General features: G+C 44.4%; 1 protein-coding gene across 1 annotated transcript in view; it reads right to left on the reverse strand.

The window, feature by feature from the left end:
* LOC128406030 (androgen receptor-like) overlaps positions 1–22,361 on the reverse strand; it is a 434,506-nt gene that overhangs the window by 4,000 nt on the left and 408,145 nt on the right. The window contains exons 6-7 of the mRNA XM_053373087.1: positions 19,203–19,333; positions 17,835–17,992 (exon numbers count right to left, since the gene is read on the reverse strand). Of these exons, the coding sequence (XP_053229062.1) occupies positions 17,835–17,992; positions 19,203–19,333 (289 nt within the window). The remainder of the gene's footprint in view (positions 1–17,834; positions 17,993–19,202; positions 19,334–22,361) is intronic.

The raw sequence follows: 22,361 nt of genomic DNA on the forward strand, positions 1-22,361 counted from the left end.
AAAATATCACACATTAAAAACTTCCCTGAAGCCTTAAGATGTCCTCTGAATGTCAGGTAGTTGTTTATCACTTTGACATCTGATGGGAGGGCGTTCCACAGGGCGGGCACCACTACCGAGAAGGCCCTCTGCCTGGTTCCCTGTAGCTTTGCTTCTCGCAATGAGGGAACTGCCAGAAGGCCCTCGGTGCTGGACCTCAGCGTCCGGGCAGAATGATGGGGTGGAGACGCTCCTTCAGGTATACTAGGCCGAGGCCGTTTAGGGCTTTAAAGGTCAACACCAGCACTTTGAATTGTGCTCGGAAACAGGTGCCTGTATGCCAGCCAAATCACGGGGGCAGAGTCCTAGAAAAAAAGGACACTCATACACAAAGCATGTTGTTAGACAGCAATGCACATCAATCTATAAACTGTTAGATTTCTGTTATGCCACTGTGCAGTTTTTGGAGTCACAATACTCTTTTGACATTCCAGACATTCCAGACTGCTGGAAGTCTCACAGGAGACGGATGTTGATGTTACTGGTTTCCTGTTTCTTTGTTCCTGTTGTTTCTCTGACTCTCACAGAGAGCAGATGTATATTCTTTTCTGTCTTGCGTAGTTAGAAATAAACATAGCAATGTAGTACATATTTCTGTCTCTTCTGCTGTTTGGATACTCTGCGTAATGGAGGAGCGTGCCTGAAGCCTCATCAAAGGCTTAGGTCATTAATCATTGTCGGAGGAGAGCCTAGATGGATTCCGAAGATACGACGAGGAGGAGAGCCATTTCAGCTCGGTCGTATGGAACTTCCAACATTTTTGGTTATGGGCGCCAGACCGGAATGCAGCTTATCTTCCCTGCGTGTCAAGAAGATTGATGAGAGGTATGTGCTCGTTGCCCCGGGAAGCCAGCCAGTCCCTAATTAAGTGGCAATAAGGGTGGACTTTTAACTTCTAGCCAAAAGCACTGATCGGCCAGCGGCAGAAGGTCAGAAGCAGCAAAAGTCTCCTGTGTAACCTCATTACATGTGTTTCCTGTAGACAAATCAAGTCCAATTGTTCTTTTCTTAATATATGAAAAACACCTTTTCTCTTTCGAGGGGAGTTAAGTCCATTACAATTCCAACTTAGAAGTTGCAGAGCCATGATGAGTTACTTATTCTTCCCTCCGACTGCACCGAGTTGTTGTTGTTCTTCTGTCAGTGGTATGTCTTTCCCTGGGCCAAAAAGTCCGAATGATAAATTTGCTATGTCTACAATTCCTTTTCCTGATGCAGTTGGTTCCTCTCCAGCTTCCACTTCCTTCTGTAAGTCCTCCTCGTGATCTTTCAAAAATTTGTCTTTGTCATTCACTGTCCTTATTCTTATTTTTCTTCCTTTATATTTAAAAGATAGACCTTGGGGAAATTCCCATCTAAAAAGTATTCTGTTTCTTCTCAGTAAGACAACAAGATCTCTGTAATAGGCCCTTACATCCAAAATATATTTGGGTATATCCTTGAAGATCTCCACAAATGAATCTTCAATTTCCAAAGTTCTTTGATAGTGCAAATTTAAAATCTTCTCTTGGACAGCGGTTGCAATTTCCTTAGCTTCCTCAGCTAACTTCCGAGTCGAGGCCGATTCCTCCAATAATTTTTCAATAGACTGTGTATTAGAATTCACCTTCTTTCCCAGTTCATTTATACTTGTAGTGTTCAAATCAATTTTTGCCGAGGCCTCAGCTACTTGTTTATTTGTCTCTGCAACCTGTTTAGCTAAATTTTCCAAAGATGCATTAATTTTACCAAGTGCCTGAGCCAATAAGTCTTCTGATGACATAGCTTTTGGCTTAACTTGCGAAGCAGCAGCTCCTACTATGCCTGCTGCTCCAGATGTTGAAGCCCTTCTCTGATGTGTAGTGTCAATCTTGTATTGTCTACCAGACCTGGTAGTCTTTTCCTGTGTCAGCTCTATCTTCCCTTTCTCATTTGCCATAGCACTCCCATACAAAATCCAAGGTCAGTCTCACGCCTGGTAACTTTGTTTTGAAAAGGAATTTTCCAGGCTAAGTTGCTTAGTGGCTTAATAGTTGTTACAATATAATCTCCTCTAGGGGGACACACTTCCAGCTTCACTTGCAACTTTTAAAACAAATATAGTCCTTATAAGTCCCCATTATCCCTTAAAAGCCACAATTTCAATGTCCTTAAAAGTTACTTTTTGGTCCAAATCAGTTCAAAAAACAATGTATCTTTTCACAGAGTATCAATGTTCTTTACCCTTAACGTGCTGACAGTTCTTCCCACTAATCAGCTTCCCCTGTCATAGGCAGTCCATTCCCAGATTTTAGAGGCAGCAGATATAACTTTACTTCCCTCTTTCCTTGCAGGTAAATAATGCTCAAATTTCTCCCCTCCACTCCTGCAAACAGGAGGGGGGTCGCTTTTTTGGTGTTGGATTTTAAGTCTTTAAAGAACGTCTTTCAAAGTTACAGCTTTACAGTCTCTTTGCTTTGATCTATTTACAAGCCGGAAAGGCAGACTTCCTGTTTATGCCTTTCCCGTTTCGGTGCCAAATTTACTCAATTTTTCTCCAATTATTTTGCTTACTCCTACTCACGGGTAGTTGCTTTAAGTTCCAATTGTCCAGAAAGAAATCAGCGCTCTCTGACCATGGCTTGTGGCTTCACTCCATGAAGAGGATAGACGACTCTCAGCTCCGCGCCGCACACCCCCGTTCCGTTCGGAAGCCTTTTAAAAGGCTCCTTCGCAGCAGGGGGGGCGCAAATGGAGCCCGCCGAGTCTCCGGGTTCACAGGCTTCACCGCCTGTGATTTCTTCGGGTCCCCGCTTCGCCGCAGCGGCCAGACCCAATCCTCGCAGAGCCGGTTCCCTCCGGAGCTCAGAGGGAACCCTCCATTAGTCGCTGGCACTGACCGGAAGTCGGCGCTAACCGGAAAATACTTTTCAATAAGAGATTGGGACAAGAATTTATTTCGTCTGATAACGTCAAAAAGAGAGGAGTGGTGATATATGCAAAGGAGAAATTTTCACCGAAACTAATTTTTAAAGATGAACAAGGAAGATATTTGGAAATAAGTCGCTGTACAGCTTAGCTAGAGCGGATCTAAAGAGAGGTATCCGTGTAGCAAAGGAGGCGTATAGACAGCGGCTGGAGAATCATCTACAAAGTAACAACACCAGGCAGGTGTGGCAAGGTGTACAAGAATTAACAGGGTATAAATCCAAGGATTCCCTGGCAGACGAGGGAGGGGCATCCCTCGCAGAGGATTTGAATGCCTTTTTTGCCCATTTTGAAGTAACATCTGCAGCAACACCTGCTGAGGCTTTACCACCACCACCACCACTCCCTGGGAAGGCTTTGCCATCATCACTACCATCACCATCATCAGTACAAAGGAATGTAGCAGTCTCTGTGGAAAAAGAAGAGATGAGGAAGGTGTTGAAGGGAATCAACCCAAGGAAGGCCACGGGGCCAGATGGGGTAGCTGGAAGGGTATTGAGAGACTGTGCAGATCAACTAGCAGGAGTTTTCACTGGGATTTTAAATCGATCCCTAGCCCAGGCTATTGTTCCATCCTGCCTAAAGTCCTCTATTATCGTTCCAATAGCAAAAAAACCTAACCCGGAAGATCTGAATGACTTTCGTCCAGTAGCACTCACACCTATAATCATGAAGTGCTTTGAAAAGCTGGTATGAAATCATGTCATTGCCTGCCTACCAGAGGGACTGGACACACTCCAATTTGCTTATAAAACGAAAAGATCGACAGAGGACGCTGTGGCGATTGCCCTCCATGCCGTCCTTGCACATTTGGAGCAGCGGGGGGGTTATGCCAGACTGCTTTTTTTAGATTTCAGCTCGGCATTTAATACCATTCTACCACAGCGTCTGATGTCTAAACTGGAAGATCTGGGGCTTCCGTTATCACTTTGTGGGTGGATATTGGACTTTTTGTCAGACCGCTCCCAGAGGGTTCGGTTGGGCCCTTATACCTCTAAAATGCTTAAGACTAACATAGGAACACCACAGGGATGCGTACTCAGTCCGCTCCTTTATATTCTCTACACGTACGATTGTGTCGCTGCTCACCCTAGTAATAGGGTTGTCAAATTTGCAGATGACACAACCGTGATTGGGCTCATCCCTGAAAGGGAGGGTGAAACGCACTATAGAGATGAGGTGGAGCGGCTGACAGAGTGGTGCAGAGCTAACAACTTGCTCATAAATACAAGGAAGACAAAGGAGCTTGTGGTGGACTTCAGGAGACAGAAGAGCAATATCCAGCCACTTTTGATTGATGGGGTCTGTGTGGAGAGGGTAACAACGTTCAGATTTTTGGGCATTGAATTACAAGAGGATCTGTCCTGGAGTGTCAACACAAGGGGGCTTGTGAAGAAGGCGCAGCAGAGACTGTACTTTTTGAGAATTCTAAGGAAAAACCATCTTCCGCAGAAACTGCTGCTTGCCTTCTATCACTGTGCCATTGAGAGCGTGCTCACTTATGGCTTATGTGTGTGGTACGGAAGCTGTACTACCCAGGACAGGATGGGGTTGTGCAGAGTTGTTAAGGCAGCAGAGAGCATTGTTGGCTGCCCACTCTCCACCTTAGAGCAGATTTATGCCACAAGGTGCCATAGGAAGGCACTGGACATAGTAAAAGATCCATCGCATCCTGGTCACTGTCTCTTCGAGCTCCTGCCGTCGGGACGGAGATACAGGACGATGAAGACAAGAACGAGCCGTCTTAAGAACAGCTTCTTCTCCAGAGCGATCTCAGCCCTGAATGGGAAGCCTGGACTTTGAAAGTCATCTAATCTTCCTTGCTGTACTATACTGTATTGTTTTAATTAGGGTTTTTATGGAGCAGTCGAGTAATTTCGTTGTCCCTGAGAGGGGGCAATGACAATAAAGATATTATTATTATTATTATTATTATTATTATTATTATTATTGAAATTCAATTTCACGGAGAGAAATTTTTGATTGTAGGGGTGTATGCACCGAACGAGGGGAAATCTGAATTTTTTAAGAAGTTGCATGAGGTTCTTTTGGACTATATGGACTATAATATAATCTTGATGGGGGACATGAATGGAGTTGTATCTACAAATATGGATAAGGCACAAAAACAGGTAGTCACCAAAGATGGTAGACTACCAAAAACTTTCTTTGAATTGACTGACAATATGGACTTGATTGATATCTGGAGAACTAAGAACCCCCTGGGGAGAGAGGGAACTTTCTTCTCTGAAGCTAAGATGACATGGACTAGAATTGACCAAATCTGGATTACTAGAGGAATGGCACCAAAGATAAAGAAAGTGGAAATCTGCCCTAAAACTTGCTCAGACCATAACGCTGTAAAGATGGAGATGAAGCAAATAACACCTGGTTCCTTTAGATGGAGGATGAATGACACTTTATTTAGAGATGAAGAAGTATATAAAAAGGCCCAAAAGACTTTGAGAGACTATTTTGAAATAAATATGACTACTAATGTTGAAAAAAGAGTAATCTGGGATGCAAGTAAAGCTGTGATGAGAGGGTTCTTGATCCAACAGAATGCAATAAAAAAGAGAAGCCGAAATGAGAAAAAGGATAAAATTTTGGAGAAAATAAAAGAAGGAGAGAAAAAACTGAGAGTAAAGCCAAAGTCGCAGGAGATCTTGAAAGAAATAAAGCTATATCAAGTACAATATATGGAATTGATGAATCAGGAAATAGAATGGAAAATTAAACAAATGAGACAAAAGACATTTGAATCAGCGAATAAATGTGGGAAACTATTGGCTTGGCAATTGAAAAAAAGACAAAAATTAAATACTATTACAAATTTAGAAGTAGAAGGAAAAGACATACATAATCCAACTGAGATTAGAAATTGCTTCCAGAAATATTTTAAACAATTATATGCACAAGGGCCACAGAATGAAATGGACATTGATCGATTTTTGAAGATAAATGGATTACAAAAAATCTCACAAGAGAGTAAATTAATGTTGAATTGTAAAATATCTGACCAGGAGATAGAAGGTGCCATTCAAAATATGCAACTAGGCAAGTCTCCAGGACCGGATGGGTTGACTTCCAGATACTACAGATCTTTGAAAGAGTGGTTATTACAACCTTTGAAGGAAGTCTGTAATGAAATTTTGGAAGGGAAAAGGGCGCCAGAATCGTGGAAAGAGGCTTATATTACACTAATACCAAAAACAGAGACTGAAAAGACTCAACTTAGGAACTACCGTCCCATATCCTTATTAAATGTGGATTACAAAATCTTTGCTGATATTTTAGCTAAGAGATTGAAAAAAGTATTGATTGAAGAGATTCATAAGGACCAAGCGGGCTTTCTACCAGGAAGACATTTATCTGATAATCTGAGGAATATAATTGACATTTTGGAAAAGTTAGAAGTGAATATAAATACTAAAGCAGTTTTGATATTTGTGGATGCGGAGAAGGCCTTTGACAATATTTCTTGGAGTTTTATGAAAAAGAACTTACAGAGTATGGGGGTAGGCCATGGCTTTGAGAATGGTATAGGTACAATATATTCTGAACAAAAGGCCAAATTAATTGTAAATAATGTGGTTACGGAACAATTTAAGATAGAAAAAGGGACACGACAGGGATGCCCAATTTCCCCTTTGCTTTTTATATCGGTCCTGGAGGTCTTGCTGAATATGATCAGAAGGGACCGGATGGTTAAAGGTATACAGGTCGGAGCTAAACAGTATAAATTGAGAGCATTTGCAGATGACCTAGTTTTGACGCTACAGGAGCCAGAATCTAGTACTAAAAGAGTTTTAGAATTAATTCAAGAATTTGGTCAGGTAGCAGGGTTCAAATTGAACAAGTTAAAAACTAAGGTTCTTGAGAAAAACTTAACACCGATTGAAAGAGAGAAGTTTCAGAATGAAACAGGACTGACTGTGGTTAAGAAAGTGAAATACTTGGGGATTAATATGACAGGTAAAAATGGGAATTTGTTTAAAGATAACTATGAAAAATGTTGGACGGAAGTGAAAAAAGATTTAGAAATTTGGTCAAGTTTGAAGCTTTCCTTGTTGGGTCAAATTGCAGTTATAAAGATGAATGTATTGCCTAGAATGTTGTTTTTGTTTCAAACACTGCAAATTTTGGACAAAATGGACTGTTTCAAGAAGTGGCAGAAAGACATTTCTAAATTTGTCTGGCAGGGCAAGAAGCCCAGAATAAAATTCAAGATATTAACTGATGTAAAGGAAAGGGGTGGATTTGCCCTGCCAGACTTTAAACTTTACTATGAATCAGCAGCATTCTGCTGGTTGAAAGAGTGGCTGCTTCTTGAGAACACAGACATTTTGGATTTAGAAGGTTTTAATAATGTGTTTGGGAGGCATGCATATTTGTGGTACGACAAGGTTAAAGCACATAAGGCATTTAAAAACCATATTGTCAGGAAAGCATTGTTTAACGTTTGGATAAGATACAAGGACTTACTAGAAAATAAAACCCCAAGGTGGTTGTCACCAATGGAGGCTAAGGCTCAGAAAAAACTTAACATGGAGGCCAAATGGCCAAAATATTGGGAAATTTTGGAGCAAGAAGGGGACAGATTGAAATTGCAGAGTTTTGAGAAATTAAAAGTTAAAGTGCGAGACTGGCTTCATTATTATCAGATAATGGAGGCTTACAATTTGGATAAGAAAGTTGGCTTCCAGGTGGAAAAATCTAAATTGGAAACAGAACTGTTAGAACCCAAAACTAAGACTTTGTCAAGAATGTATAATTTGCTGTTGAAATGGAATACTCAGGATGAGACGGTTAAATCTGCTATGATTAAATGGGCACAAGATGTTGGACATAATATTATGTTTGCTGACTGGGAACAGTTATGGACCACAGGTATGAAGTTTACGGCATGTAATGCCTTAAGAGAGAATATTATGAAAATGATATACAGGTGGTACATGACCCCAGTCAAGCTTGCAAAAATCTATCATTTGCCCGATAATAAATGTTGGAAATGTAAGGAAACCGAAGGTACATTCTTTCACCTTTGGTGGACGTGCCCTAAGATTAAGGCTTTCTGGGAAATGATATATAATGAATTGAAAAAGGTATTTAAATATGCCTTCTTGAAGAAACCAGAGGCCTTTCTCTTGGGCATGGTCGGCCAGTTGGTGTTAAAAAAAGATAGAACTTTCTTTATGTATGCTACAACAGCAGCAAGAATACTTATTGCAAAATATTGGAAGACGCAAGATTTACCCACTCTGGAAGAATGGCAGATGAAGATGATCGACTGTATGGGATTGGCAGAAATGACTGGCAGAATCCGTGAGCAGGGAGAAGAGTCGGCGGAAGAAGACTGGAAGAAATTTAAGGATTATTTACAGAAATATTGTAAAATTAAAGAATGTTGAATGATGTTGGATTGAAATTAAGGGGTTTCCAGCTGCAATGTTTTGAGATAAGGATTTGCTGAGTAAATAATTTGAATTGGAATACAAGAAGGGGAGGTATGAGGAGGTCAGGGAAATATGTCATTGAAAATCAAGCATTGTGAACTGTATGTGTTTTTAAACTTTTTTGCTTTTTCCTTTTTGTTTGTATAAAATTGGAAACTTAATAAATATCTTTTTTAAAAAAAGTCTCAAGCAGTGTGCTTTTTTTGAAACGCAGCTCCTTGTAAACAGACTCAGTCTGCTTTATAGACACAAAATGGCTAATGCTAAAGTAATGGAAGCCCTTCAAACCGCAATGGGTGTACCGAAGCTCTCAAAGGGGAACTACCAGGAATGGGTGCAGTATGCAGAAGCCCTGCTACGCAAAGAGGGTGTGTTTAATGTGATAACAGATGCCCCCCCCCAGCTCCGATGACCCCAGAGTGGGAGGCTAAGGATTCCAAAGCAAGGGGAACTCTGACGCTTATTGTGTCCCCTGAAGAGCTATGTCTTTTGCGCGACAAGGCCTCAGCCAAACAGATGTCGGACAGTCTTAAAGATTCACATTTAAGAATGGAGGTAGGAGCCTCTTTGTTCTTTTATGCCAAGTTGCATGATATGGCACTTGCTGAAGGAGCAGATGTCCGTGCTCACCTCATGGAAATGCAGAATCTCAGGCATGAGTTGCAACAGCGTGGAATCACCTTTCCAGAGGCTGTGTATTCCTTCATGATGCTACATTCTTTGGGTTCGAGTTGGGAAGTGATTGCCAGCCAGCTTGCTGTTTTGCCTACTGCTCAGCTAATGGTAGCACATGTTACTGCTGTGGTATTGAATGAAGTGGATCGGCGTAGTGCTAGCTGCATCACTAAGGGGGAGTCCTCACAGACGTCATCCCAGAATGCAGTGCAACCACTAGATGGCGCCAAAGCTTTGAAGGCAGTGAAATGCTACTCGTGTGGACATCTAGGCCACATGAAAAGGGATTGTAAACATCCCAAGGCAACAGAGCAGTGCAACGAAAGCTCAATGAATGGAAAAGGCAAAGGTCAGAAGTCCAGGACAACGCAACACACAGCTATGGTCTCATGCTACACTCCAAAGGTCCAGAAGACGTCTAGATCTTTCTTCATCATCGACTCGGGAGCCACTTGGCATGTCTGCAAACACCTGTTTGTGTCCTTTACTCAACAGGAAGGTGCGATTCACCAAGCGGATGACTGCACGATCTCCAGTCAAGGCTATGGAACAGTTGTGCTTCACAGCTTGGATGCATCAGCACACAATGTTCTTTTTGTTCCAGATGCTGCACACAACCTATTGAGCATCTCACAGCTGACTGAACAGGACATAGACGTTTCCTTCAAGAAGAGGAAGTGCACCATCACCAAGAAAGATGACTTTGTTTTGCATGCTGATTATATTGATCATTTATTTGTATTGCATTATGATGATTCTGTTGATGTTGTGCAGGAGGAAACTTGTTGTATTGCAGATACTAACAATGTTTTGCATGCAGGATGTATTCATGATTATCACAGGAAATTTGGTCATTTAAACTTTGAGGCAGTTTCCAAAATGCCTGCCTTAGTTGAAGGTATGACTATTAAACCCTGCAGGTACCACATGAAGTATAAGGCATGCGCAGCAAACAAGGTCAAAATGGCTGCTAAAGGTAAGGTATCTAGTAGACAAGCTACAGAACCATATCAGGTAGTGCATGCTGATCTCGTTGGTCCACTAGCACCCTCTTTGGGTGGAGTCAGGTACTTTATGGTTCTCATTGATTCATTTTCCAGGTGTATTCATGTGTTCAATCTCAAGCAGAAATCAGAAGCGTTTCCTAGGTTCAAGGAATTCTATGCTTGGTTGAAAAATGTGCACGATAGAAAAGTGAGATGTTTATTTACAGATCGCGGGGGAGAATTCACTTCTCAGCAGTTTGAAGCTTTTCTGACTGAGAAAGGAATTCAACATGATTTGTCAAGTCCACGGTCTCCTTGGATGAATGGACTTTGTGAAAGGGCAAGCCAAACATTGCTTCAAGGCTTGAAAACCTTGCTGCATGATGCCAATCTTCCAGAGAGTTATTGGGCAGAAGCGCTCGGCTGTTTTGTTTATTCTTTTAATCGCAGATTGTCATCACCGATTGGTTGTACCCCCTATGAAAAGATGTTTGACAAGAAACCATACATCAAGCACATGAGAATTTTTGGTTCTGACATGTGGGTCCACACACCACAAAGCTCCAAGTTAAGCAAACGTGGTTTGCATGGTATCTTTCTAGGATATCAGAAAGGTTATTACAGAGTAATGATGACTGACACTAATACAGTTAGGCTCACTAGAAGTGTTAAGTACAATGCCAAGTGGGGGTAGAATGTGGGAATTTTCCAATGTTATCCTGATGACAGTGAAGAGTCTGAGGATAAACAGCAGCAAAACCCCACACCCACTGATGAAGGTTCTGATTCTGAATATGAATCAGATGTTTCAGAGGATTTCAAGAGTGCTAAAGCCTCTCTGCGACCCTCTGAAGGCTCTGATCGAGAATTGGAGCAACCACTGTTCACTATAGGCCACTTTTCTCCTAAGAAAGAAGAGGAAAGCGCTGAAGACTTACTGTGCTGGTCCCGGGGGGAAGGTTACCGTTGACGTAGTCGAAGTCCGGTCCTGGGTCACTAGCCTGGAAACAGTTCGCATGGAGCGGGGCGAGGTCTGAAGCAGGAAGCCGAGCGGGCACAGGAACACTGGAGGGTCAGGTCTGGGTCCGGACAGAAGCAGGTACTCAATGACGACGTTGCTCCCGCAACCTGGGACCGGGCTGACTGGCCTTTATCTTCTTTGAGGCCAGGGGCGGTCCCGGCCCCCAGGAGACCCGCCTCTCCTGGCCTTAAGGCAAGCACTCCTCCTGGGAGAAACCAGTTCCCTTCGCCTCTCTGCCCTGAGCCTCTGCAGTTCAGGAGAGGCTGAAGGGTTACTGGGCCCAGGGGGAGACTTACCTGTAGGCACTGAGTCCTCAACTACCTCTGGAGCCAGAATGGATTCACCTGGTGCCTGCTCCTGAGGATCCGGCACAGGTGCAGGCACCTCAGAATCAAGGCCCTGCCCCAGTTCAGCCGGCCCTGGAGGCAGGGACTCCTGTGCAGGCTGGGATTCCTCCGGTTCATCCTCTGAATCGGATTCCCAGGCCATCACACTTACATCTGATTCGCAGGTCTGAAAGAGCCACAAAAGGAAGATTTCCAAAGAGATTTGCTGATGAATTTGCTAAAGCAGCTAAAGCTGTAACTGCTGTTAATAGCTCCAGGAAGGTATTTGAACCTTCAAACTTCCAAGAGATCCAGGCTTTGGACTCAAAGGATGCTGAGCCATGGTTAACTGCCATGAAGGCTGAGCTTGATTCCTTAGAGAGGAACAAAACATGGGAGCTAGTTCCGAGAGTTGACAGCAAATGGGTATTCAAAGTAAAGACAGACCAAAATGGCAAGGTAGTCAGACACAAAGCCAGACTGGTAGCCAGAGGTTTTTCACAGGTACCAGGAGAAGACTATCATGAGACCTACTCACCCACTGTGAGATATGAGAGCATTAGGCTTATGCTCAAACTTGCTGCAGAAGAGAATCTACACGTTTCTCATCACAATGTGAATACAGCATTTTTGTACGGAACCTTAGGTGAATCACTTTATATGCTTCCACCTGATGGCGTACAGGTAAAACAGGTATTTGTTTGTTCTCTGAAGAAGTCCCTATACAGTCTCAAGCAAAGTGCACGATACTGGCACTCCAAACTTAGTGAAGTGTTGTTTTCTCTAGGTTTTCAGCAAGGTAAAGCTGATCCATGTGTATTTGTCAAAGAGGAAGGGCAAAAGAAGCTGTATTGGTTATTTTATGTTGATGATATTCTTTTCTTTCGGAAGGATGTCAAGATGTACAATAATACCCTAGCTCAACTGAAGGAGCACTTTGACATGAAAGATCTTGGTGAGGTAACCAACTACCTATCTCTGGAAATAGAGAGAGACCAAGATGGTAATAATTTAGTACACCAGTCACAGAAAATTGCTGAATCTGATGGATGCTAACCAGTCACCAGTCACAGACCCAAACTGAACCTGATGGATGCTAACCCTGTAGACACACCAATGACAACAGGTTATCAGGCAGATGATACTGAAGAAGCATTTTCTGACACTACACTGTACAGAAGTGTGCTAGGCAAACTAAACTTCATTGCCAGATGTTCAAGACCAGACATTGCAGTTAGCACAAATTTGCTAAGCAGACATGTCAACAATCCTACTGTTAGGGATTGGGAAGCTCTGAAACGCATAGCATGTTATTTGAAAGGCACTATGCACTACAGACTGAGATTTAACAATCAGAAGTCTGGCGGTCTTGAGATATTTGCTGATGCAAGTTTTGGAAATGACACTACAGACAGGAAAAACACCTCTGGAGTTTGCTACATGTACAACCAGGGTCTATTTGATTGGTCGTGCAAGAAGCAAGCTATAGGAAGCTTAAGTTCTTGTGAAGCTGAACTGAATGCACTGTCTTATTCACTTGTGGATTGTGAATGGTTGTTACAATTGTGTAAAGACATGAGAATTCCTGTAAAGTGTCCAATCCAGGTTTATCAGGACAACAAAGCATGTTTGGCTTTGCTGACTTCTGAAAGTTGTAAGCAAAGCACGAAGCACTTGCGATTGAAGCTGCAACATGCTAGAGAATGTGTTCAGAAAGGACTCGTAACGGTGTCCTACATGCCAGGTAATGAAATTCCTGCTGATTTATTGTCCAAGGTTGTTCCGAAGTATCAACACTGTACCTATGTACAGAAATTGGGTTTGTACTGAGATTGAACTGACACACTGCCCAGTGGTGTTCACAGAAAGGGGGAGGATGTTGGTTTCTGTTTGTGCCACTGTGCAGTTGCTTGGAGTCACAAGACTCTGTTTACATTCCAGGGATTCCAGACTGTTGGAAGTCTCACGGAAGACAGGAGACGGATGTGATGTTACTGGTTTCCTGTTCCTTTGTGTTCCAGTTGATCTCTGTCTTTCACAGAGAGAGGATGATTTCTTTTCTGTCTGCGTAGCTAGCAATAAAACTCTTTGCAATGTAGCTCATAAATCTCGTCATTTCTGCTGCTTTGAAACTCTGCTGAATGGGCAACGTGCCTGGAGGCTTATCAAAGGCTCAGGTCATTAATTATCGTCGGAGGCGATTCCGCAGGACTCGACCGGAGGAGTAGCTTGGTAGAGCGGAGATTCCAACAATTTGTGGCAAGAGACCACCTGATATAACAAGGAAGTGAGGGATGAGCTCCACACCTGAGAGACATCCTGAAAGACTGCATGTCAAGTATCACCTTGATGGACAGGGAGGGAATCAACAGCTTTCCTCACTGTTCACAACAAACCCAAGCCAATCCAGCCAGAAGATGTAAGTGTCAACATGCCACTGTCGGAACCAGATAGTCCTGCAGGCTATTGTGGAAGTAGCTAAGGACCATGCATTAATTGCAGAGTGTCCATGGAAGAGTATGCAGCCAATGCCAAAGCACAGGCCATATTTTTCAAGGTATCCTTAATAAACATGGGAATGTCTGCATGTGATCCCATCTCTACAGCTCACATAAACACAGCTCTTGAGAACATAGAGAAGGTGGCAAAAGCCTAAAAGGTGAAAGCATTGGCCTTGAACACAGGCTTCAGGGCTATTTCCAACCGTTTCTCACATACATATACCTGGGACCCCTTCACCTTCTGAAGGGAGCTCCAAGGCTGTCATAGTGGATCAATCACTGCAGTGGTGTGCAGTCCATGGACTAGTGAGACTAGCCTATTCCCCTTAATCTTCCCAGCAGGTACTTCCCATACACCTGCTTAGCCAGTGTCTCCAGGCTCTGTGCATGCCTCTCTCTCTCTCTCTCTCTCTCTCTCTCTCTCTCTCTCTCTCATTACCTCCATAAAGGCTGCAAAACTGCACCAACCTGCAGAGCAATACACATGCATGAGCAGGAAGTGGCTGCTTGAAGCAGAACTACAGCCTCTTCTGCTTTGTTTTTTAAGGAAGAGCAGTTGGAAAGCCTGAAGTGCTTATGGGGTGGGGGTGGGGGACAAGATCCCTGCAACCTTAATATTTCACTTCTTCCCTCCTCTCCTTCAGCCACTGTGTGTGTGTGTGTGTGTGTGTGTGTGCGTTTTGAAAACATGGTGTTTTAATAAAATAAATTCCCATCCACCATCTGCCAGAACCTGAAGGATCAGCAGCAACATGCAACAACCAAGAACAACACAATCATAGAAAGGGAGATGAGGAAGAAAGGGTGTGCGTGTTAAAAATGGTTTTTTAATGGGGGGGGGATCCACCTTTCTACCTGGGGTTGTCTTTTTCTTATTATAAAAAAAGCCATACTTTTCTTCTCCCCCCCCCCCCAAGCTGCTAGGAACTGGCAAATTGAATGGCTGGGGAATGAATTTCCTTGGGAGGCTGTGGACTCTCCTTCACTGAAGGTTTTAAGGCATGTGCCAGGGGTGCTTGAGTGGAGATTCCTGCCTTGCAGGCTATTGGACTAGATGACCCTTGGTGTTCCCAACTCTACATACAGCCCTAACTATTCCCCTACGAAAAATTGCACCACTAAATCACTGGACGTTTGAGGTGATTCCTAAACTTATCTGGAAAGATACAATATAATGTTTATATCCCCATTTGCAAGGAGCCTAAGCTCTTTTGGGGGTTCCCCATTCCACATCGCAAGGTTCCTCAAAGTCCTAGGGGAAGGAAACAGAGGCAGGTTTGCCATCGCAGCAGGAAGAGCTTTGGTTGTTTTCAAGGGCCCTGCAGGAGAATCAGGAGGGGCTGTCTCTTCCTCTGACAATTGCAGCACCCAAGAATCCTTTTTAATAAAGGCAGAAAAACCTCAGCAGAAAACACCCTGGGTTGGGTCTTAACCTCAGTCACTCCCTCTTCTGAGAGCTCCCTCTCTTTCTTGTCTGGGTTGGACTGGGAGGACCCCAATTCAGCCAGCTCCCCAGAGGTCACCCCACAAGCTCCTGCCCCTATCACCTCTGTGGGCTCCTCCTGTGCCTGCCCAGCAGTCAGGGCAGAATCCAGCTGCCACCTATACTCTTCCCTTCCCCAGACAATAGTGGGGAGGGGAGAAACAGGAAGAGAATGAAATAGAAATGAAGAAGCTGGGGGGAGGGAGCCAACAGGAAAACTCAGTGAAAAAGCTCACTCAGAAAGATGATCTAGCAAACTGGATGGAGAGGACTAGACAAAGGGAAAATCCACACAAAACAAGCACTCAATCAAGTGTTTCTCTCTCACAGAGAGAGAGACACAAAGACCCAACTATCCCTTGCAGCAGGCAGGTTCAGACTGGAGAGACAGGATAACGGGAGAAGGGGGGGCACTTTAACGAGTCAGCAGTGGGCTGGGTAAACTGCTCAGCTGAGGGGAGTGGCAACTGCGCACCCCTCAGGAGCATTTTCACGGAGTCCCCACCCCACCGCTGGCTTGTGAGAGCTGTTGGTGGAGCGGGGGCTCTGTAAAACTGGTTAGCTGAGGCAAGGGCAGCCATGCGCTCCTCAGCCAAGCAGTTTTTAAAAGTGGAGGGAGGAAGAAGCTGTATAAGCGCCTCACCGATGCAGCTTGTTTCTCCCTCTGCGCTGGTACAGAGTGGTATGGCGGCTTCACTCAGGAGTGTTTTTCTGGTGAAACTGCTGCCACTCCTGAGTCCCCCTGCTACCAGCACCAGCTGGAGGAAGTCAAGGGTGACAGCGATTTCACTCACAATATAACAACAACAACAACAACAACAACAACAACAACAACAACAAATTTTATTTCTGCCCCGCCCTCCCTGGCCAGAGCTGGGCTAAGGGCGGCTAACACCAATAAAATTGCAGTAAAAACATAATAGGGGGGGGGGGACACAATTTAAAATACTGGTTAAAATGCTGCCGAGTGAAGCCACCATCACAGTCTGCCCCTCATACCCAGACCTATTTAGTGCAAAAGGCAGCCTGTGTGAATTTTTTCTTTCTTGTTTTGTGTGGGAAGCTATGTGGCTACATTTTGGGGTGGGAGGAAACAGATGTACAGTAGAATCCTAATAAATTCAAAAGTTGGTTGTTCCTATTGGGTAAACAGCAAGAATAAAAGCCTCACTCCATTCAGAACACTTGCATATAGAGCACTTGCAAGTTAGGGATGCAATTGCTTTTTTTATTCAGTTGTAGTGGAGCAATGGGGATAGGCAATTTGTGGTAATATCACAAATTTTATGGTCTGGTTTTTTAGTATACCCAAAATTATTTGCTTATTAGGGGCCATCCCACATTTTCTTCAAAAAATTGCTTTGCACAGGTAACTACCATAGAGTTATCAAAATTTTCAAAAGTAGGGGGTTCGTGGCTTGGCTTTTGAAAAATAGGGGGTCCTCAGTTGAGGGAGTTGGGTATGTTTAGCCTGGAAAAGAGGAGACTGAGAGAAGAAAGGATAGCCACCTTCAAATATCTCAAGGGCTGTCACATGGATGGTGCAGCAAGCTGGGTTTCTGCTGCTGCACAGGGGAGAACCCAAACCAATGGGTTCAAGTTAGAACAAAGGAGATTCCGACCAAACATCAGGAAGAACTTTCTGACAGTAAGAGCAGTTCAACAGTGGAATGGGCTCCCCAGAAAAGTGGTGGACTCTCCTTCCTTGGAGATTTTTAAGCAGAGTGGAGGAGACTGTAAGTCAGGGATTCTTCAGATGACCCCTGGGGGACCCTTCCAACTCTACAATTCTATGATTCTTGGTTGTCTGAACTCTTATTTCTCCTGCCTTTTTCTAACCTGTGGCAGTCAACAAATACTTCAATGGCATTGGCAGTCTTGGGGTTAAGGAATGTTTCCCTGGAGGCATCCTGGATCCGAAAGCCTCCCAGCCTCCCACAAGCATTCATCTCTTTCCTCTTGGAGGAAAGGGCTGTGATGTCACAGTGATCTGCTTCCAGCGCTCATTTTTACAAGTTTTCTGGTGTTCATTCCCCCTCCCCCCCTCCCAAGTTCAGTACAGTCAAACCTCTACTTATGTCCGCCTCCGCTTGCGTCCATTTCGGCGAACATCCGTGGCAAACCCAGAAGTAACCGGCGGGTTTGCCGTGGTCTGCACATGCGCAGGAGCAGCGATCACCATTCACGCATGCACAGAAGCGGGTGATCGCTGCCTGTGCAGAAGCAGTGCCACTACATGCGACCAGCTTCAGGGTAGGGACGGACCTCTGGAACGGATTAAGTTCGTTCCGAGAGGTTCCACTGTAGCAGATTCTGTAGAGTTTAGGTGAAAAGATTAACAACCCTCTTGCCATGTGTGTGGCCAACCCTCTTTCTCTTCCCTTCTCCTCCTCTTACTTACAGGCTGCACAGAGTCTAGGAGCTTGGTGAGCTGGTAGAAACGCCGGGAGCAGGAGGTAGGGTTCTTCCTCTTGCAAGCAATGATGCGATCAAGTTCCTTGATGTAGCTCATCCGAAGTTCATCAAAAAACTTCTGATTCTTCAACCCATCCACTGGAACTGGTGCATGGAGAAAGAGAGGAATAACAATCAGTGTACAGTGTGACTGTGTCTTGTGTGTTGGTCACTTTCCAGGATGGCACCTATATGCAAAAACATGTCCACTTGAAACACCCTCTTGGAACTGCCCCAGTGAGAACATCCTTACCTTTCTGGAGTTGTGCACCAAGTGTGCCTTGTGACCCACCCACCCCAGCAAGGTGGAGAGCTTTTAAGTTCTCCACCTTGCTTACAGAGTTCTGGGAGGCTCTCGTAAAATCTCTCAGGGCTGTCCAAATTCCAGCAAGATCTTGTGAGAGCATCCCAGAGCCCAGTAAGTAAGTCTTGAGAGCTTAAAATCGCTTTCCGTGCTGGGAAAACCTGATGCAAAAGGAGCTTTTAAGCTCTCTAAGTTCTCCACCTTGTGTGCATTTAATTTGCGGGATTTCAACCACCCAGTTTTCAAAACTGCACAAGGTTGAAATTGTGTAAGTTAATATGTGCAAGATGGGATGCAACTGTAGGTGCAAAGGAGGAAAAAAGAGAGAAAGCAAGAAGAGAAAAAGTGAACAGATGCACATGAACACACATGTACCATGGTCCTCTCCCTTCAGTGGGAGAAAGAGCATCATCTTCAGACTCCTACGCTAAGGTCAGACATGATTCTTGTGACTGCAGAGCTCCTCACTTTGGGATGATCATAATGGTGGTGGCAATAACAGTAGTGGTAGCAGTAGTTAGAGCAAGGGTAATGTGGTGGCTAGAGTCCCAGACTAGGAGCTGGGAGAAAGTTTAAATCCCTGCTTGTCCATGAAGCTCACTGGGTGGTGTTGGGGGCCGGTAACTACCTCTCAGCGTAGCCTACCTCACTGGGTTGTTGTGGGGATTAAATGAGGAGGAGAGCCACATACACCACCATGAACTCCTTGGAGAAGAATATGGGGAATAATTGCAATATATAAATATCAATTAATATAATAATAATTTACTAAAATACTCTGTGCATGTCTAAGATGCAGTTCTTTAAGAAAGGCAAGCCATGCCCAACCATCAGTACAGCAAACTTCTGCTATGTATCTCTGGCCATCTGTCAGGGATTCTTTAGTTATGATTCCTGCACTGCAAGGGGTAGGACTAGATGACCCTTGGGAGGTACCTACAACTCTATGATTCTTTTTTGAAAGAACGAGAGAAGGAAATAAAAAGGCACCTATGAAAAAATGTGTCTTACTAATACTGAAGAGGAGCAGAACTTTCATGCAGAGGAATTCTTGGAGAGTGATTTGAAGCTGTCCAAACTCTTGGGAGAGATGCCGCATCTTGACACACTGGCTGTACATTCTGGATTTGTGCATCCGGTACCTGGGAGGAGGAGGAGATAATTAGCAAATGCCAGCAGGAAAGTGAAAAGAGAATCAGTGAACAATTAGGCAAATTGATCTTTCTCTCTTGTTTTAAGCTTCAGGGTGGATAAAAGAAAGGACTTCTTCACGTAGCACATAGTTAAACTGTGGAACTTGCTCCCACATTAGGCAGTGATAGCCACCAGCTTGGATGGCTTCAAAAGAGGATTAGGGAAATTCATGGAGGAGGAGAGGGCTATCAATGGCTACTAGCCAGAATGGCTGCACTCTGCCTTTACAGAGGCAGTACTGCTTCTGAATCCCAGTTGCTGGAAACTGCAGGAGGGGAGAGTGCCCTCATGCTCGAATCCTGCTTGGTAGTTTCCCACAATGGGCATCTGGTTGTCCACTGTAAGAACAGGGTGCTGGACTAGACTGGCCACTGGCCTGATCCAGCAGGATCTTCTTAAAATAAATATCTGCTGCAATCTTAAGGTCAACCTGTCCTGGAATCAAGGAAGGAGAACGCTGCAAAACAGGAGGATGGAGGGAAGTTATTCTAAAGTGCACATTACCTTCTTGATGTCTTGGAGAAAACATAACTCCCAAGAATATGCAATTATTAAAAAATGCAATACAATTATTTGGTGTGCAAGACAGGACACATTTCTAGATTACTTCCATCAGCACAAACCCATGACCCCTACTGAATGACCCCAGAAGACCTGCAAAGCCCTGTCTGGGTTTGCCTTTTGGTTGTTGCCTTCATGGGTTTCTACTTGTGCTGATGGAACAATCAGAGGACCAGGGTGTCCAATTCCTCCCACATTGTTTCAATTATTATTATTAATTTATAAAAGCATTTATGAACCGTTGTATCATAAAAATATATAACTGCAGTTTACAACAATGTAAAAGCATAAAATCATACAGTAAAATAATAAAAAGCTAAAAATAAGTTAAAACCAAAACAAGTCTCAACAATCCATTGTGGGAGATGTACTTTTAATTGCCTGCTTAGGCCTGGCAGGATAGATTTTTTTTCAGCAGGGATTAAAAAGTTGAAAACAGAAGGTGTCTGGTGAATCTTTAACAGCAGAGTATAACACTTGGAAACGACCAAAGATGCTCCTGCAATGATCTCACTGATTGAACTGGGATATTGCAAGGATTCATGTGGTCCCTAAGGTTCCCTGGACCTAAGTTGTTCAGAGCTTTGTAAATCAACACAAGGACCTTGAACCTGGCTTGGTAGCAGATGGGCAGCCAGTGCACCTGTTTTAAAAATGGTGTCATGTGCTTTCAGCCAGAAGCTCCTGTCAGCAATCTGGCTGCAGCATTCTTTCCCAGCTGGGACTTCCAATCCAGGCCCAAGGGAAGCCCCACATAGAATGTATTGCAGTAGTCCAGCCTCAAGGTTACCAACGCATGTACTACAGTGGTCAGACTGTCCCTGTGCACAAGAAGCTATAGTTTGTAAACCAGCTGAAGCTGGTAAAAGGCCCTCCCAGTCATAATAATAATAATAAAAAAAATTTATTTATATCCCACCCTCCCCAGCTGAAGCCGGGCTCAGAGCAGCTAACAACAGTAAAAGTAACACAATTTACATAAAATCAGAATCAGTTAATTGAAATACATTCTAAAATTAATTCATTCTAAAATCAATTCAGAATCAAATTAATGGCAACCATTGGGCTACAGTTCTACGAGGATTACCGAAGGAGGGGGGTCAGACTGTGCCTTGGCCAAAGGCCTGGTAGAACAGCTCTGTCTTGCAGGCCCTGTGGAAAGATGTCAAGTCCCGTAGGGCCCTTGTCTCTTGTGACAGAGCGTTCCACCAGATCGGGGCCACAGCCGAAAAAGCCCTGGCTCTGGTCGAGGCCAGCCTAACCTCCCTGTGGCCTGGGATCTCCAAGATGTTTTTATTTGAAGACCGTAAGGTCCTCCATGGGACATACCAGGAGAGGCAGTCCCATAGGTACAAGGGTCCTCGACCATATAGGGCTTTAAAGGTTAAAACCAGCACCTTAAACCTGATCCTGTACTCCACCGGGAGCCAGTGCAGCTGGTATAGCACTGGGTGAATGTGATACCGCGGCGAGGACCCCGTAAGGAGTCTCGCCATGGCATTCTGCACCCACTGGAGTTTCTGGGTCAGTCTAAAGGGCAGCCCCACGTAGAGTGAGTTACAATAATCAAGTCTGGAGGTGACCGTCGCGTGGGTCACAGTGGCTAGGTCAGGGCAAGAGAGGTAAGGAGGACATAGAGGACACCGGGGGCTCTAGTGACTGAGATGTATGCAGGAGTACCCCAAAACTTGCTCCTTCAGAGGGAGGGGAACCCCACACTTAGAAGTCTACTGGGATGGGGTATTGTTTAGGGGATGTTGTTGGGGGAGGGGTTTGCCTTTATTGATTTTTTGGTACCGTATTTTTCGCCCTATAGGATGCACTTTTTCCCCTCCAAAAATGAAGGGGAAATCTGTGTGCGTCCTATGGGGCGAATGCAGGTTTTCGCTGAAGCTTGGAGAGCGAGAGGGGTCGGTGCGCACCGACCCCTCTCGCTCTCCAGGCTTCAGGAAGCTATCAGCAAGCCTGGGGAGCCCACGGGAGTTCCCGCAGGGCTCCCTAGGCTGCGGATAGCAGCCTGCTGCCCGGAGCGTGGGGCGCGCTGAAGCAGAGAGCCCCGCGCTTCGGGCAGATATCCGCAGCCTAGGGAGTCCTGCGGGAGTTCCCGCAGGGCTCCCTAGGCTGCGGATAGCAGCCTGCTGCCCGGAGCGCGGGGTGCGCTGAAGCCGCGGCTGGGGGGGTTAATTTTTTTTTCTTTATTCCTCCCCCCCCCAAAAAACCTAGGTGCATCCTATGGGCCAGTGCGTCCTATAGGGTGAAAAATACGGTATCTTTATTTCAGATGTTATGGTTTATGTGGGAATTGTTTCAATTTGTATTCTTTTTTACTTTGTTATTATTTATGACTACTTTTGTTACGCTCGTAATTATGTGTTTTTCATGTTGTAAGCTGCACCGAGCAAGGTTTTAATTGTG

This window comes from Podarcis raffonei, chromosome W (assembly GCF_027172205.1).
Source record: "Podarcis raffonei isolate rPodRaf1 chromosome W, rPodRaf1.pri, whole genome shotgun sequence".
Classification (NCBI taxonomy): Eukaryota; Metazoa; Chordata; class Lepidosauria; order Squamata; family Lacertidae; genus Podarcis; species Podarcis raffonei.